The sequence below is a fragment of the Bicyclus anynana genome, chromosome 10, assembly GCF_947172395.1.
Source record: "Bicyclus anynana chromosome 10, ilBicAnyn1.1, whole genome shotgun sequence".
NCBI classification, from domain to species: Eukaryota; Metazoa; Arthropoda; class Insecta; order Lepidoptera; family Nymphalidae; genus Bicyclus; species Bicyclus anynana.
The window spans coordinates 1,665,078-1,684,769 of record NC_069092.1 but is presented as its reverse complement, the minus strand read 5'-3'; the positions used below and the strand labels follow the sequence as shown (position 1 = coordinate 1,684,769).

The following is a 19,692-nucleotide window of genomic DNA, read 5'->3' as shown; positions in this document are numbered from 1 at the left end:
CTAGGGACTCGCTTCATGATAAATTATTTATCGATACGATTTCCATTATTCGGAATCGAAATTAACATAATTATTGTCGATTGTTAGCTATACGTAAAATAGCTTATTGTAGTTAAGCTACTACGTAATATAATTACGCCTTTGTTGCAATTCTTTAATTTATTTTAAGAATATCTTGTGACGGTCTTGAAAGTAGTCATATTATGCGTATATTATATTCGCTTTCATTATTACCACAGTGCACCCGTTCTTCTTTTTTCTTAACATTAAAAATCGGATATAACAGTAAAACTAAAAAGCCTTTCTCTATGATAGTATGTTATTGTAATGATTGTTATATTTTTCTTATTTTCTTTATAATTATTGGCTCTACTAACATTATATTATAAGTGTAACGAACTAAAGTTATTAGGTTTAATAAGATACGTTAATATTTTGTTAATATAATAGCTGACGTCGTGCGGTTTCACCCGCGTGGTTCCCGTTCCCGCAGGAGTACGGGGATAATATATATGCCCTCCTCGATAAATAGGCTATCTAACACTGAAAGAATTTTTCAAATCGGACCTGAGTTTATCGCGTTCAAAAAAACAGACAAACTCTGCAGCTTTATAATATTACTATAGATAATATAAGTATACATGATAAATATTTAATGTAAACACAACCCTTAAATATTCTTGCTACTAACTTTCAAATATTTAATAACACAACGTCGATAAATTATAATATCGATACTAATGAGCCATCGATGTCAGTGGGTTATCGACACTTTGGCGGGCCTAAACCGTTTTCACACGTTAGCATTGACCAATATGACGAGGTACGGTGACACACTGAAAACGGACGTGGTAATCACGTGGGCTACGAGCAGAGGGAGACGGGGGTACGTTTTGAGCGCATTTCGCCGCGGGTGCGAGGGGGACAGGCGAGGTAACCTTGACCTGCGCAGTAGTACCCAAAGCGCCCCCCAATCTGTGAAGATTTTCGGTATTGTATAACCGCATGGTTGTACAACAATGCTGATGCTATATTGAGCTAAACAACATCGTATATAGACACGCCAACTTTTTAATTGCTTTTAGGTATTGATGTCGAAGTGCTTTTAGGACGGCTTTTGTCCTTCTACTCGGACATTTTTGTAACTTGTTCTGAGTTTTATTTTTTTTATGTCACCATCATCATCATCATACCAGCTGATAGACGTCCACTGAAGGACATAGGCCTTTTGTAGGGACTTCCAAACATCACGATACAGAGCCACCTGCATCCAGCGAATCCCTGCGGCTCGCTTGATGTCGTCAGTCCACCTGGGTGACCAACACTGCGGTTTTCTTGTATTTCTCCTTATTTTTTATGTATTACTTCTTATTTATGTATTTGTATGTGTTTTATTACTTCATAACTAAGTATGCATTTGTTGCGGTGTGAGTAAATTTAATAATAATTATTATTTTTAGGAATGATATGTGCAAATGTTTGATAATTGCACGACAATATTTTAGTTGTAGGGATGGAGTATCTGTTACTCGCTGATAATATAGCTTTCCATTAGTAAGTATTTTAAAAATCGGTTTAGTGTTTAGGCGTGAAAGTGTAACAAACAAACTCGAATTCGCATTTATATTAGTTTGTATTATAAATTTAACATCCCTGTCAGGTTTCTTAACGGCATCGTACCGGAACGCTAAATCCGGGTTCTTCTTTATGACCACAATATAACAGCGTATCCATAAGTTTTTTTTGGAAATAACTACAAAAAATAGTGTTATGTAACATTTTTAGTCGGCATAGAAATAGACACGCTAACTTAAGTTGGGAGCATCTCTACTTGATAGTAGATATTATGTATTTCGTTAGCAAATTATCGTAAGTACTTATAATAAAAAATAAAAAAAAACACATACATACAGCTGAATGTAGAACCGCCTCCTTTTTATTCGTCGAATTCGATTAAAAATTACGCGTGTTTAATTGTATTACTTTAAAATACTTTTTATTTTTAGACCGCCAATTTTATTCGGGAGCTGTGATTTGTGCTCATTACTGCAATAGTGAAAGTCGATGTTATACTCATGTATATTTGGTAGTTTTTTTAAATTTAAATTCTAATGGTAGTTAACTAAGATTGAAAAGCCTATACTTAGTTTATTCTGTTCTTAAATTAGCAATCTATCATACTTTTTTTGTACACCACGTGTGTAGTGGTCAAATATTTTTAATTTATAGACATGCCAACTTAAGTCGGGAGCTGATATTTTTATCCGATTATAGAATTCGAAGGAGGATGCAATTAGAAACATATATAATGTAGGATTAAGTATGTGTTTTCTTAAATGGCAAATATTATGTAATTTAATTTTGTTTAGGTACTAATAATAACTTCTCCTAAGTATGTTTTGCCCTTCCGGCGTTTGTGTTTCCTGACACTTAAAGTCTTTTGATGGCCTCCGTGGCGCAGTGGTATGCGCAGTGGATTTACAAGACGGAGGTTCTGGGTTCGATCCCCGTCTGGGCCGATTGAGGTCTTCTTAATTGGTCCAGATCTGGCTGGTGGTAGGCTTCGGCCGTGGCTAGTTACCAAAGACGTATGTCCAGCAACGAATCGGCATTTATACGTTTTATACTAATATTATAAAGCTGAAGAGTTTGTTTGTTTGAACGCGCTAATCTCAGGAACTACGGGTACGATTTGAAAAATTCTTTCAGTGTTAGATAGCCCATTTACCGAGGAAGGCTTTAGGCTGTATGTTATCCCTGTATACCTACGGGAACGGGTACCACGCGGGTGAAACCGCGCGGCGTCTACTAGTACTGTATAATGGTAATGAATAAATTACACAAATTCAATGTGTAAACTTGTTAATGTGCCAAGTAAAATTAATTTTGATGTATTGTCAGTCCGATTTGGTTAACAGATACTACGTGTGTAGTGCGAATTGTTGATGCGTAGTATGCCAATTTTATTGTTTGCGATCATTATATTGTTTGTCCTTGAACGTCGAAATCCTGTATTGTAAAGGTAGGCGCACATGGGAACGGCAGAAAATATAAATAAATAATATAAATATCAAAGCATTAATTGCATAAAAAACTTTTTATGCAAGTAATGCTTTGATAGCCCAGTGAATATGACCTTTGCCTTCGATTCGGAGGTTCGAATCCGGGGCATACGCCTCCAAATTTTCAGTTCTGTGCATTTTAAGAAATTTAATTCCACGTGTCTCAACACTCAAGTGGAAACCTTCATAACTAAGAATTAGCCTGCAAAACGAAATAGAGGAAGATAGATGAAGAGATGGGAAGATGAGTTTAAGAATATAGGAGGATCAGAATGGATACGAATAGCAAAAGACAGAAATAGGTGGAAAACATTAGATGAGGCCTTTGTCTTATTTATTTTATATTTTATTTATTTATATAAAGCACGCCAACAATACACATATTAAACGTAAAAAAATAACATAACACATTAAAGAATTCTGCTATGCATATAAACAATAGGCGCACATAATATTTATACAATTATATGTCAACACTTAACTAATTATTGTCTGTACAAGACAAGCTGTTTGAAAGGGAGATCAATCGGATAAATTTAAAAACTGCAATGAAGGCTTATTTAATTTTTGGAGTTTACTCCATAAGAATCGATTTTTCTTAAATAGCCCCCAGTATGAAAAACATATTATGGGCACTAAAATTCGATGAACGAATGACAGAGTTACGTTTTTATGCGCAATCTATTCTGTGGGCGCGCACGTTGCGGCCTGCTGCTCCTCGGTTGCGCACCTTTCACTTTTCAGGAGTAGTATTAAGACGTACATAGTGTATGCTGCGGAGCAACATACATCTATTTAGACAGTAGAACTGAAAGAGTAATTCCTGCTCACACACGTTTTTTTTATTTATTTTTAGAGATATCATAACATTTGCAATGCACTGCGGTCCGTGTGCGCTAACCTTTATGATGTTATGAATTGATGCGTCATTTCATACTATATTGTGAGTAGGTAGTATTTTGAAGTGATTGTTGTCATAAATAGGCCTTTTAAGTTGGGTGATCATATGTTATCTTTCAGTTATGGACGATTCGGGTTGGTTTTAACTTTTAACCAACTTTTAAAAAGAAAGATTTGTATTTGACTCTTATGTATGTAGGTACTTACGTTCTAATAATGTATATGTTTATTTTTCCATCAGGCTTATGATGCACTCCAAGAGATACGAGTAACTTGACAAATTTTGACTACATATTGCTTTCTCATTCGTCCCATCGCAACAAAAGAGAGAGCGATATTTATGTCTTCTCTTTTGTCTCAACGGGACGACAGAGATATAGTGTATTTCAGATAGCATGGGTACGGTGACAGTTCGTTTCGCTCTTGAAAGTTTGCCGCGATTCACAATAATAGTACGTATTATGAACGTCATAAGGCAACTGTCCCCGTACCCATGCTATCTGAAAAACAATTTAGCAATTTATAGAGTAAATTTTAGATTTTCGATTCGATCGATTTCGGCAATTTTCTTCCACACTACTGACGTTATATCTCGCTAATTTCTTAAAAAGATTGAATTGGTACGTCCCCAAGGACTCGAACTCCGGTCATTCGCAGTTAAACAAGCTACTAGAGTAACGGATCAGTTAAAATAAGAAACATTTCATAATAAACAATGATAGTAAATTCTCAAGTGATATCAATTATAAATTAACAATTACATTATTTATATATTGACCCTCATAATAAAAGATAATTTTGACATAAAAAGATCATCAATACATATAAATATAAAATTGAAGTGTATGTCTGTGTTTTAAAAATAACTGTTTTCTCGAGAGTTTATTATTAATTATTATTTACACGATACACACAAATTTTTGTGGGTCTTTTTGTCCAGGCTAATATCTGAAATGGCTGAACAGATTATAATGGGAATTTCGTTGGAAGATAGTGGAGGTTATAGGGCATCCGTGGAAAAAATCGTGCCTTTACTAACCGCCCAATGCCAAACACGCGACTAAAGATATAGGTATCTCGTGCAGAGAAACAGACAGAATATCGACCAATACAATGAAAGTGATAGCGATATTTCCGGTTGCGTGCTATTGATTGACATTTGTCTATTTCTCTTCGCGAAATACGTCACTTGGTTGCATGTTAAGCGCACAGATCGTTAAGGAATAACTTTTTTTTTATAGTATACACCAAATTTACACGGGCAAAGTCACGAGCATCAGCTAGTTGTATTAAATGTAGATATCTCATATTTATGTAAGCAATAAAATGTACACAATTAATTATTATAGTTAATGATTCGCAAAGTTTGACGGGGTCAGATGTTATCATGTCATTATTACTATCTATATATAGTTAAAAATATTTGACGCTTATAGATCATAATTTTCAGCCTATTTTGACCACCACAGGTCCAGGCCTTCCTCCTTATATGAGAGAGGATATGGACCTTAGATCCCCTTGACTAGAGTTCACCCCTTTCTAGGGGTCATTATCAACCATATTTATAAACATCGATATAAATATGGGGGATACTTTGAAGAAAAAGAATGCACTCTGGTCAATACAGCGTCGCCCCCGGGAACCCACGTATTTCTCGGTATTTCCCCGTACAAAAGTATATGGATGAAGAAACTTATGCTAACCTATCCTAATAGCTATTACGAATCATCATCATCATCAACCCATATTCGGCTTACTGCTGAGCTCAAGTCTCCTCACAGAATGAGAGGGGTTAGGCCAATAGTCCACCACGCTGGCCCAATGCCGATTGGTAGGTTTCACACATGCGGAGAATTAAGAAAATTCTCTGTAGTACAGGTTTTATCACGTTGTTTTTCCTTCACCGTTTGAGACATGTGATATTAAATTTCTTAAAAAATGCACACAACTGAAAAGTTGGAGGTGCATGCCCCGGACTGTATTCAAACCCACACCCTTCGGTATCGGAGGCAGAGGTCATATCCACTGGGCTATCACGGCTCTCGAACTTACGCGGTTTACGAATCATACCCACTATAAAAAACTGTCGGTCAGTCTTTTGCAAAAATAAGCTAATTTTTTTTAAAGAAAATTAGTCGTGATTGGTTAATACCGACCAGTGATTATTCGGAAAAAATGTATACACTCGTAGATCTATATATATTAATTAAAAATTTTCCAAAGTAGCAAAACAAAGTAAGTAACAACAGTTTCCACACGAGTGGTTTAGTAGGGCGAGCCAAATAACAAAGTTGTTTCTCCAGCCGCGCGCCCCCGTTACAAATTAGAACCTCCTTCGTTATCATAACAACGGGAAAACACAATTTTCACTGGATACCTACAGAGGAAGTTCTACTTTATATTATAAAAGCAATAATTTCTAAGCATATATGGATTGAGGTTTGTTACTCGTACTCTTTCACACAAAAACTAATGAACGGATTTTGATGCAACCTGAAATTGTGGCTTACACTTATATTAGCAACTAGCTGACGCCGCGCGGTTTCACCCGCGTGGTTCCCGTTCCCGTAGGAATACGGGGATAATATGTAGCCTATAGCCTTCCTCGATAAATGGGCTATCTAACACTGAAAGATTTTTTTAAATCGGACCAGTAGTTCCTGAGATTAGCGCGTTCAATCAAACAAACAAACTCTTCAGCTTTATAATATTAGTATAGATTTAGCTACTGCACTGGTGATAATATTAAAATAAATAATGCATTGTTGTTATTTAATGATTTTTAATAATTAAAAAAAAGCATTCATTGAAAGAAAATTGTTTGTCCATACAGATGTCCCGATAACATGGTCCTGGTCGGCACAAAACGCGTCGCTGCCGTGCGTTGTGCCGGAGTGGACGCGCGTCCAGCCGCGGCGACCGCCGCCGCCACTCGACGACGAGCTCTCGCGAGCGCGGCCTTTCGTGTGGTACAGGCTTGCTGCCACTCGGGAAGAGGTCAGCCCCAAGTGGTGAGTCCATATTGTTGCATATAACGTTCGTAGTGGCGGAGTGGATGCGCGTCCAGCCGTGGCGACCACCGCCGCCACTCGTCACATTGTTGCATTAGTATATGTGCGCTTTGCAAGGCTAGTAACCAGTTCTGACCTACCAAATCTAACTATCTGCATGTGGCAGGGTGACTCTACCTTGCCATTTGTAGCGTAGTCCTCTTAGAGCTTTCGTAAAATCTTCTAATACTAGTCCCATGGCAATCTGATCTGCCAGCAACCAGCTCACCCTGACATCCTACGTCTAACAATTTGTATGTGGCAGGATGTCCCTTGACGTCTCTTCCTTGCCCTTTGTAGTGTACTCGTAGTACTGTAAGAGCTCCTCTCGTATTAAAGCTCATCCTGACTTGCATGTATAAGAATTTGAATATGACAGGGTATTCTTTGATGCCTCTTCCTGGGCCTTTGTAGTGAGACCTGAAAGAGCTCTTCTCATACCAGACCCGTAGCAATCTGATCAGCCAACGACCAGCTTACCCTGACCTCACATGGCTATCAATCTGAATGTGGCAGGGTGTTCCTTGACGACTCTAACGCTCTACCTGGCCCTTTATATTGTGATCATGTATGAGCTCTTGTCATACCATCTACCAGCTGATCCTGACCTCCCATGGCTAACTATTTGAATGTCACATGGCTACCAATCTGAATGTGGCAGGATGTTCCTTGACGACTCTAACGCTCTACCTGGCTCTTTATAGTGTAGTCATGTATGAGCTCTTGTCATACCATCTACCAGCTCATCCTGACCTCCCATGGCTAACTATTTGAATGTGGCAGGGTGTCTCCTAACGGCACGCTGGAGGTGGCGCGCAGGAGCGGCGGCGCCGAGGGCGTGTACCAATGCGCGGCCGCTCTGCCCGGCGGACACGTGCTCGGGTACCCCGTCAACCTCAAGTTCTCACGTAAGTCACTATCCCTATCATCATCATGAGCTACTTGTTATAACCCTCTTTGACAGATCACCAAATCGATCTTTGAATAAGAATCTACTTTATATCTTCAGCAAAGCAGTGCGACATACAGCTACAGAATAATCGATTGCCCTGTAAAACACAGACCTGCTTCCAATGAAAGAAGTGGAATTGGTTGGAGCTTAGACATTAATACTGATGAAGTAAACTGAACATAGTTGTGCTCCGGTATTAAGGGTTGCTTAAGACACATGAGGCTCAGGATGATGGACATCGAGCGGGAATTTGTAGGACTTGTTCTTAGTGTCCGTGACCTATAAGCAGAATAATGATAACTCCTCCGAATTATTATTCTGCTTATAGGAAATGGTTTTCCTCTTACCGTCGACGATCGATCTGCTTGGTCCGTCAATTATTACCTACTGAAAAAAAAAGCAAAATCTGGAAACCTGAGCCATATACAACATTCAGCTAACCACGGCTTCAACCAGATATTGATTGCTTGCTCTCTGATTGAATCTGTCAAATGTAGGAAGGCTTCGGCCAAGGCTTCTTACAAGCATAGACGTACCGTCAAGAGATTAATCGGTATGAGGTTAGAAACCGTTCCAGATATATAGGTTGACAACACTCTTCTCTTCTAAGTAGTACATATTAGTAAAGTAATATCGCAGTCAAGAGCTACCATTTCGTTAAATAAAAAAAAACATATCTATTAGTGAAATTGCAGTAAACCACTAAGATTTCGCATTTTTCTTTTTCATAAGTTTTTATTCACTCGCAGTATAAAGCTGACCGCAGGGTGCGGGGCGGGGTGCGGGGGGCAGAGGGTGGAGGGTAGGGACCTCATTGAGATTCCCGACGCGTTTTTCATTATTTATACATGCATGTACAAAGGCAATACATCATGGCTGGTTCTATTGCGTTCTATACAGACGCGTCTGCACTGTCTGTAGTTATGAAGTCCGGGGTTCGAATCCTGGATGCAAACAGGCGAAATCGCAGTGTTAACATCCGCTTAGTTAGTCAAATAAGCATTTTGCAATACGACTCGTTCCAGACATCGATATAAATCGTTAGATGGGCCTCTCCATATTAAAGAGTGCACAATGGTTTGTCATTACTCAAAGAAGTGCACGCACATCTTAACTTAGTATGCAACAAGCGCATGCTGTGACTTAAAAAATATTTTACTGTTTTTTCCTTGTAATCCCTTAATTATGCGAATTAAGAAAATTCTCTGTTATGGAGGTTTCGCCAAGATGTTTTTAAAATGCACACAACTAAAAAATTGGAGGTGCATGCCCCAGACCGGATTCGAACCCACACCCTCCGGAATCGGAGGCAGAGGTCATATCCACTGGGCTATCACGGCTCTAGTCTAGTCTAGGTGTACGAGAATATAAATATTTACATTCAATGCACAATAATGTCAATAGGTTTAAACTGCGGCTATGTCATGGACTAACAAATACTTATGTGACCTCTTGCAATTTACAATTTAAATTATTATTCGTCTAGAATGTATTATTTTGACCAATACCAATAACACTTAGAATATACCTACAGTTCTATCTAGTACTCTCTACAGCATGCCAACCATCTTTACTATCCATTCGCTGGCCGCGAGTATTTTATCGAAAAGCCCGTCTGCGTTGAAGAAGCCGACAGTCAGGGAATGCGGTTTTAATCTACCGTTGTGAGCCATTTAAAAAATCTTTATATTCCTCTATCGCGCGGAGCGTGATACTATATACTATACTATTGCCTTAAGTTTACTTTATTTTTTTACATGTCACGTAACGGATACGATGGGCGACCGGTCGTCCATTTAGGAGTCAAGTGGTTATACAGTAGATTTTTTGTGACAGAACTCGTCAAGCATTGCCGCTAGGCAGCAATGCTGTGTTCCATTCCCAAGGTAATGAAGGCAAAAGTATAAACAGGCACATGAGACAATTACATCTTACCTTTTAGGTTTATCTTTGTTACAAAAGAAGGACTTCGTTGATAAAGAAAAGAAACCCTGGCCGAGTTTATGGTTATAATATTACTAGCGGACGCCCGCGACTTCGTCCGCGTACAATAAGTTTTTTTAGAATTTCATCCAAATCGCTTTAGCAACCGCAGCGTAAAGGAGGAGCAAACATACACACACACAAACTTTCGTCTTTAAAATATTAGTGTGATAGCGGTCATGCTTTCGCTTTCGCTTTTACTTATGTACACATCTTCCCTACCCCTACCTTACCCTACTCCCTACCTACCCAACCCTACTGTGCCCCTACTTTTCCCTTACCCTACCGCTAACCCTAACCCTACCCTACCCCTGCCTTACCTCTACCCTACCCTTACCCTACCCCTACCTTACCCGTACCCTACCCGTACTCTACCCTACCCGTACCATACCCTACCCCTACACTACCCCTACCCTACCCTAACCTACTCGTACCCTACACCTTCCCTACCTTACCCCTACCCTTCCCCTACCTTTAGCAAAACCGGTCCTGCCCTTTGAGCGTGGTGCGATGACCAAAGGACTATTTCCCAAGAAACTAAAGTGGGGTAATCTCTGGATCTACTGGACCGATTTAAAAAATTCTTTTACCAGTAGTAAGCTACGTTATTTGCGAGTGTCATAGGCTATGTTTGATCCCCATATTCACACGGGAACGGGAACTACGTAATTGAAAGCGCGGGGCGTCATGTAGCGAAATTTCTGCGTCTTTTAGAAATTTTGTATTATCTCCGAAACTATTTAACTAATTAACATACTATAAAGGGCAAATCTTATCTCCATAATATCCTTGTGATTATTAAATAATTTATTTTGATAAGGATTTAAGTTAAGTAGCATAAATAATGACGCAAACCTAAGTTTATAAAATTAATAATTTTTAAAACACATAAGGTACTATATCTGCTAATATATAGAAGATAGATATATGGCGTCGCGGACTTTTTTGTAGAACTTTAAAAGATACATAAAGCCTCCATACATTAATTTCAATTTTACACAATGGTTAAGGCAGCGCATGCGAATAAGTCTGCTTAAGAGGATTTTTGGTCCGACCTGTATGACAAAAACTGTGATAACTCGGCTAATATATATGATACCAATATAAAATAGCCTATAGCACTCCCCGATAATGTAGCATTCTACTGGTGAAAGAATTTTTGAAATCGGACCAGTAGTTCCGAAGATTACCCCATTTAAAAAATGTGACAAACTTACAAACTTACAAACTTTACCTCTTTAATAATATTAGTATAGATGAGATCCCTCATACTTAGCTTTAATTTTATGTTTACGACTTTGCGTATAATAATTATGTTATATTTAAAATATTAAGTACTTGTAAGGACTTCCACTTAGTAGTATTAGTAGGGTAGGGGTGTTCCATTATTTTAAATTTCAACATAAAAACAACTAAGTATAGTAATAAAATATCTCCAATTATTCACGTTACTATAAAACTACAAAATTTTGGTTCATGTAATGGCAGATCTGACGGTTATTCTAAGTTCCCCAAATAGAAAATGTCAGATCTGCCATTAAATGAACCAAAATTTTGCAGTTTTTTATTTTACATTTTTATTGAGAAAGAATACAATAAGGAACTTAAGCTAACTTTTAATAACTATACCAACGTGGAATGGTGGCAAGAACCTGCATTTCCGCGCTAGACACCAGGCTGATCCTTTGCGCAGATAATTCCATTCTGTCACCAGTCGGGAGTTTTAAAATAATTTATGCTTTTTCACATCGATCGTAGATCGTTAGATGGGCCCCGAAGCGTCGCGGAATTGTCATTGGTTTCGCAAATACTTACAAATGAAAAGTAACAACTTTCTCATTATATTCGTGTTGCGGCTTGTGTTTTTACACTTCCAAAATGATCACGAAGGCATAATTATGGGACTAAACAAGAAAAATACAGTAAAATATTTTTTTAAGTCACAGCATACACTTGTTACATACCAAATTAAGCGTGCGTGCACGTCTTTGAGTAATGACATAACATTGTGCTTTCTTTAATATGGAAAGGCCCATCTAAGGCCGATTTATATCGATGCTTTTTCATACGTATCTACGTTCGTAGGTACGTAAATATAAACGGATAAAAAACCCACGAAGGTTGTTCTCAAAAATATTAACGCCGAGCTTCGGTTGATGAACGATTTTCACTGCCTCGTGTCTTTTTAATTAAAGGAAAATCAATTCACAATGAATTACCGAGAATTTCCACAAAGCCCTCAGCGAGGCCCCGTAATGGGAAATGAAAATCTGTGTCGATCGTTTTTGTAAAATAAATCTATTAATTGAAGTAATTTTTAATTAGTTTGGTTAATCCGTTCTTACGAGTTTGATTATATCGATCTACAGATTCTGAGAGTTTTAATCATCGAAAACGGAGGTCGTAGAAGGTAACGGATATTTTTTTTTTCAATTAGAAGGAAAGGATGTTAGTCATGTTTTTGTTAAATATCAGCATCATCATTATCAACCCATATTCGGCTCACTGCTGAGCTCGAGTATCCTCTCGTAACGAGAGAGGTTAGGCCAATAGTCCACCACGCTGGCCCAGAATGCGGATTGGCAGACTTAGCACTCGCAGAGAATTAAGAAAATTCTCTGGTATGCACGTTTCCTTCACCGTTTGAGACACGTGATATTTAAATTCCTGAAATGGACACAACTGAAAAGTTGGAGGTGCATGCCTCGGACCGGATTCGAACACACACCCTCCGGAATCGGAGGCAAAGGTCATATCCACTGGGCTATCACGGCTCTTGTTAAATATATTTAATAGAAATTATGACTTATGGCCTATAGGCCTAATTGGAAGGCACAAAGTCACTCAGCAGGCGATAGAGAGAGTAGGTAATGCTTGCAGTTTATCTGCGTGATCGAATCAGAAATGAGGAGATCCGCAGACGAACTAAAGTCACTGACGAAGTGGCAGTGCAAAGGTCACATAGTTCGAAGAGCCGATGGACGTTGGTGTCCCAAGGTGCCCGAATGGCGACCCCGCACCGAAAAGCGCAATGTTGGACGACCCTCCTCTGGAAGTGGACAGAGGACATCAAGCGGATTGCAGGTGATGATGATAATAATGACTTAAAAGGTAATAATTGATAAGAACTGTGCTGTGTTAGCGATTGCATAGTTGGTCCAGTGGGTATTTGGCTTCCCATCAATAGGTTTCAAAACTTGGGTCGGGCTATAAAATTATAATTGATCATTTCTTTGTTCTCATTAATTATCATTGAAAACCTGGAGTTGCAATATCTTCGTGCCTCAGAGAGCATGTTGAGATGTCGGTTCCGGTCATTACAGAGTCAAACATTTAGAGCCTCAATAGCTCAACGGTAAGAGCGGTCGGACTCATCACCGAAGGGTGTTGATTCGAACCCCGCCCGTTGGTCTATTGTCGTACCCACTCCTAATACAGTCTTTCCCAACTAGTTGGACTTAAATGGGAATATTTGTCGTATTAAAAAAAAAAGATATGGCATATATTCTTTAAAAATAAATAAACTTTACCAATTTATATGAATTGCAGCAGCGTGTTGGATTTAAGCTCTAAATTCGCTCTCTTATAATTTAAGCTTTGTAGTAGGCCATAATTTTATATAGGCCAAATTTTAACTTAATTCAAAGGCGTACCGCCAAGCGATTAAGCGTTCCGGTGCGATGTCGTGTGGAAACCGAAAGGAGTGTGGATTTTCATCCTTCTCCTTACAAGTTAGCCCGCTTCCATCTTAGATTACATCATTACTTACCATCAGATGAGATTGTAGTCAAGGGCTAATTTGTAAAGAATAAAAAAAGGCATGTGTATATAAAATTACTTTCTAAAACGGTTGTACATAGGTATATCTACATACATACTTTAGCACCCAAATCTTTGGGCTCTGTATGCTCCTCAATAGATAGTGCCCGATCATGTTTAGTAGCATTAGCCTAGCATTCTGCTGAGTCAGGACGTATCCATTAGCCGAGGAACCATTTTTTGGAATACATACCTAATATATTTTTGACCTTCTTTTATTAAAAACACATTTCTTTCTACGCGTGATTTTGTATAACTAAAGATCAGAGGTTACTTACAACAATAACAAAAAAAAATAGAAATTCACCCGAACGAAACTGCGGGCATTCGCAAGCGCCCGCAATAATATATAAGCGCCCATGATAAGCGGGTGACGGGGGGAAAGACTGCGCGGGTGTGATATCGTGCGTGCGGGGAAGTGAGGTGCATCAATAGTGGGTTTTTCATTCATCGCTACACTCCCCCCGGCCCGCGCGAATCATTGGGACACTCCCAATGATACGAACGAAGTAGCCAAGCTATAGTTTTACACACTTTATCGGTCAAATGCTTTTCTACTGCTACCAAAGTCGAAAGGCAGAATACATAACAGTCAATATGGCGGAAAATGCACATAGGAAATCTTGGTCGCTTTGAGATTAAGCTTTTCTAGTTTCCCACGTCATATGTAAAATTTAACATTTCCATTTCATTTGCATTTCGCATCTGATTTTTTCGAAGTTATGATTGTATCAAGTCGCCTGAAAGTACTTAAAAAGAATTCTAAATCCAACAAAAAATTGCATACATATATGTGCCTACATATTATTATACTAGCCGACGCCTCGCTGTTTCATCCGCACAGTTCCCTTTCGCGTGAGAAAACGCGGATGAAATATAAGCCTTTGACTCTTGTAAATAACGTGATTTTCTAGTATTACTAGCTGACGCCGCGCGGTTGTACCCGTGTGGGTCCCGTTCCTATAAGAAAACGGGGATAATTTATGGTGTGGAAATAGGTGAACTTTGGAGACAAAGGATCTCGTGAACTGACCTTGTGAAGCAGCAAATCTCACAGGGCTGCTAGGCGCCTTCGACAGCTCATAGAAGCCCACCAATGCACTCACAACACATATTATAGTTTATGATAATCACTGATTTAGAAAGCACGCGAGCCAATTTATGCGTAGTTATCAAGCGGCGTACATTAATTGACTAATTTGATCGAAGCGTCTGGCGTTGCGGGTTGCAATTGTCTCCCTCTCACGAGAATAAGGAAATGGAAAAGGTAGGAGAAGAAGGGAGACAAGTATATATCTGTAATGTGTGTGTATGGCGTTAACATTTATCCCCCGGGCTGAGGCAAAGCCTTCAGGAAAATAAAAGTTTGCGATGATGCGATAGCGTATAAATAATATAATAAAGTTGTAAGAAAAGACTAACTATAAATTAAAAATAAACATTAATTAATTAGGTTAAAGCGTTAATATTAAAGTGCGAATATTATTGAAGAGGTAGAGGGCAAAGCCTTACTACAGCTCTCGTATAGTAACCAATTCTGGTCTTAACTCTAGCGGCTCGTACGATACCGTCTCTACCGGGATAGAGCTCCTCTACTATGGCTAGAGGCCAACTAAGAGGCGGTGAGTTATCGTCTCGTATAATGACAATACATCCTACTTTAATCGGATTTGATGGAGTGTTCCATTTTTGTCTACTTTGAAGCGAAGTTAGGTATTCACGGTTCCATCTGTCCCAATATGATTGGACCAGTTTTGACAACAACTGATAGCGAGTAAGCCTGTTCTGAGGTACGTCCGTAAGGTCCTCAGCCGGTAAGTATTTAAGTGGTGTTATATTCAAAAAATGCGATGGTGTTAGAGCAGTGAGATCGGAAGGATCTGAACTTAATACACAGAGCGGGCGACTGTTCATTATTCCTTCAATTTGAATAAGGACAGTGTTGAGCTCTTCGTATGTCAAAATTTGATTTCCAATGACCCTAAATAGATGGGTTTTAACAGATTTAATGTTACTCTCCCATATTCCACCGAAATGCGGAGCGTAAGGTGGGTTTCTTTGGAATTGTATGCGTAAATCTGCTAAATGTTGGTCTAAAAATTTATCCTTTGACAAAAGCTCGTGAATTTCCTTCAGACATCTATCCGCTTTAACAAAAGCGCCTCCCGAGTCGCTTCTTATTAAAGAAATAGGGCCCTTTCTAGAAATAAATCTTTTAAAAGCGTTTAAAAATGACTCTGTACTTAAATCGCTCACTAGCTCTAGATGTAGAGCTTTTGTAGTTAAGCAAACAAATAGGCACAGGTAAGCTTTTATGCTTTTTACACCGCGGCGGCGATAAGGCGTTATGTAGAGGGGCCCTGCGAAATCAACGCCCGAGAAAACGAAGCTTTTTACTTCGCTTACGCGATAGGAGGGCAGGTCGCCCATTACAGGAAAGGTATTTTTTGGCTTAAGCTTGAAACAACGATTACAGCTTTGTACTCGTTGGCGTACCATGTTACGAGCGGCGATAACCCAATAATTTTGGCGTAATAGAGCAAGCAATAGAGCAGGCCCTGCGTGTGTATTCTGCCTATGAAAATAATCTACGAGCAAGTGCACTATGCGATCTTTAGACGGAAGGACGACTGGGTGCATCTGCGAATATCCCAATTGTGACTGAGACAGTCGGCCTCCAACACGTATAATTTTATTTGAATCTATGAACGCATTGAGCTTTCGCAAAGCTGGGCTATTAATATTTAAACAATGCCTTTTTTGTATAGCTCGTAAAATGTAATTTTCAGCAACTTCTAAATCAGCGACAGTAATATTGCCTTGCGATTTTAAAGTTTTAGTAAAGCGAAGCACATACACCCAAGAGTGTATGAATTTATTCCAATTTGACATGCGCATCGCGGAGTTATAATATAAATCGGTACTTTCATTATCTGTACAGACTTTAGCGGTTAAAGAAATAAGCGTTTTATGTTCAGGTAGTTCATCGATAGCGTGAGAATGACATTCATTGATTGGCCATTCTTTGAAAGGAAGCGTGGCCCACGGAGGTCCGTGAAACCAAAGCGTATTATTTATAAACTTAGCGGGTAAAATAGGGCGTGATATTATATCGGCGGGATTTTCTTTACCAGAAATATGGAACCAGTTTTCAGCTGGAAGATTAGCGTTTATAGCGGCGATTCTATTTGCAACAAAGGTTTGAAACCTATGTGCAGGCGAGCGGACCCACGAAAGTGCGATCGTGGAGTCAGAAAAAGCGTATATTTTATTTATTGTTACGCGTTCACTTATTGAGTCTTTTACAGCGACAATTAAATTCGATAATAAAAGATTAGCGCAAAGTTCGAGTCGCGGTAAAGACACATTGCCTTTAGGGGAAGCTACTCTAGACCGCGAACAGAGTAATGTGATTTGACCGTCACCTGATTCACTAGAGCTTACGCGCAGGTAAATTACAGCTCCGTAACACTTTTCACTAGCATCTGCAAACCCTATAAGCGAAATATTGTTTGTGGTTTGAAAAATACCTATATGTCGCGGAATCTGCAACCTTTCTAACAAATGTAGCTCGCGTTGTAACTGAAACCATTGGTCACTTATACTAGTAGAAACTTCTTCGTCCCAGTGTAGATTTTGTTTCCAGCATTCTTGCACTAATAATTTTAATAAGGCGGTTACAGGACCCAATAAAGAAAGCGGATCGAAAAGGCGGGCGGTGACGGACAGAATAATGCGTTTGGTGCACTTATATTCTGTAGGTACATTTACTTTAAACGTAAAAACATCATCGTTAGGCTCCCATTGTAAGCCAACTATTTTTGTACTAGCGGTTATTGAGTGTTCATCAAACTGAACGATGTTAGGCGAGCGTAATTCAGGCGGAATTTCTTGAAGTAAGCGAGTATTATTTGATATCCATTTTGTTAATTTAAAACCACCAGCGTTGAACAGATTAACGAGCTCATAGTAAAGGTTCGTAGCATCTTCTAAAGAAGGGACGGAGGAGACGAAATCGTCCATATAGAAATGCCGTCCAGCTGCCCAAGCGCCTGCTGGATATCGTGAGCGTTCATCGTTAGCTAGTTCTTGAATCACACGCATCGCGAGGTATGGTGACGCTGACAGACCGAAAGATACACAATTAAATTCATACGTATCAACAGGATCATTTGAATCGAACCTATACAGAATACGCTGATAACGATGATCTTCTGGTTTAAGTTTAATTCTAAAATACATTTTTTCCACGTCAGCACTTAAAGCGACAGAATATAAGCGTAGATTAAGTAGTAGATAAAAAATATTACTTTGTAGATTTGGACCTGTATATAACAAATCGTTAAGCGATTTTCCTGAAGTGGTTTTACATGAGGCGTTCAAAACAATACGCGTTTTGGAGGTTTGCTTGTCAGGCCGACAGACAGCACGATGCGGAATATAATAAGAATTAATATTGCGTGAGGATTGGCTAACTTTATTAAGATAACCTTCATCTATGTAAGATTTAAGGGTCGCGTTGTAATCGGAGCGTAGCGATGGATTATTATTAAATTGTTTTTCTAAGCGTAATAAACAGCGTTTAGCAATTGCGAATGAATCACCAAGTAATTTGGTATCATATTTGAAAGGAAGCGAGACAATATAACGACCTGACGATATATCGCGCGAAATATTATCTGAAAAAATGCGTTCGCAAGCGGAATCATCCTGACTTACATGTATCTTAGTAGGTACTGAGTCCAGTTCCCAAAAGCGTTGCGTTAATTTATCTAAATTCGATTCAGTATTTTCAGAGAAAATATGAAAAGATTTTTCTTTTGAATGCGAGGGCGTTAAGTAGCTTGCTTTTCCCATTAAAATGTAGCCGAGTGTAGTTTGAATAGCGGCCACGGACGAATCAGGGTGTGCTACCTTATTATTTTCTAAAAGAAATGGAAATAATTCATTTCCGATAAGGCAATCAATATCAGCGGGCGAATAAAATTCCTCATCAGCGAGAGGTAATCCTTTTATATGATGTAAATTATTTAAATCAATAATATCATTTGGAATATTTCGCGAAATTGAATCCATAACGCAAGCTTTTATAGAATATTTACATCTATTTTGTAAGCGAGATTCAAACGTTAAAAATGCGTGTCCCTGTGCGTTCACTTGATTGTCACCTAAAGCGTGTAGTGTCGTATTAGACTTATTAATTTTTAAGTTTAATCGATTACAAAGCGATTTAGTTACTATATGACACGAACTACCGGTGTCTAACAGCACTCGCATCTTAAAACGTTCACCAGCATTGTTATAAACATATACTACTGCAGTCGGGAGTAACACTGTCGTATCTTTCGTCTGTATTTTTAAAGAATGAAGTGACGCGTCGCTCCCGGCGGCGGCCGGCGGGCGACTGAAGTTGGTAGGCATATTCCGCGCGAGCGCCGGCGATTCGGTCGATCCCACGTCACGTCGAGTGCTATCGCACTCGGTCAGCGGTTGCGCGTGCGCGGGCTGCGGGGGGGCAACATTTTTACAGAGGAGCGTTGACACTTGCGCGTGGCTATGTTTCACGGGTTCGATTCCCGAATGCAATTTCGAATGGTGTGCAGCCCCACAGAAGCATCTTATCTTACTTCTGCAATTTTCTAGCACATGAAATCCACTTAAACAATTAATACATAATTTGTTAGACCGAACAAATTGTATCTTAGATTTTGGATCGCGTTCATTGAATTTATTACATCTGAAAAGATGATGATCCTGTTCACAATCAGGACATCTTTGAGTTTGAAATTGCCTATTATGATCAGACGTACTAGGTTTATTATAATCTACGTGAAGCGAGCGAGCGTGCGGCGTTCGGTTTATTTGTTTTGCGTTTACCTTCCAATTTTGTTTCGAAGTCTGCGGCGATAAGTTACGTAACGTGTAT

General features: G+C 39.0%; 1 protein-coding gene across 3 annotated transcripts in view; it reads left to right on the top strand.

Annotated features, from left to right (window-relative positions):
- LOC112050556 (protogenin B) overlaps positions 1–19,692 on the top strand; it is a 136,571-nt gene that overhangs the window by 76,646 nt on the left and 40,233 nt on the right. For all 3 annotated transcript variants that reach the window (XM_052883741.1, XM_052883740.1, XM_052883742.1), the window contains exons 2-3: positions 6,796–6,973; positions 7,796–7,920. In XM_052883741.1, coding sequence (XP_052739701.1) covers positions 6,796–6,973; positions 7,796–7,920 — 303 coding nt within the window. The remainder of the gene's footprint in view (positions 1–6,795; positions 6,974–7,795; positions 7,921–19,692) is intronic.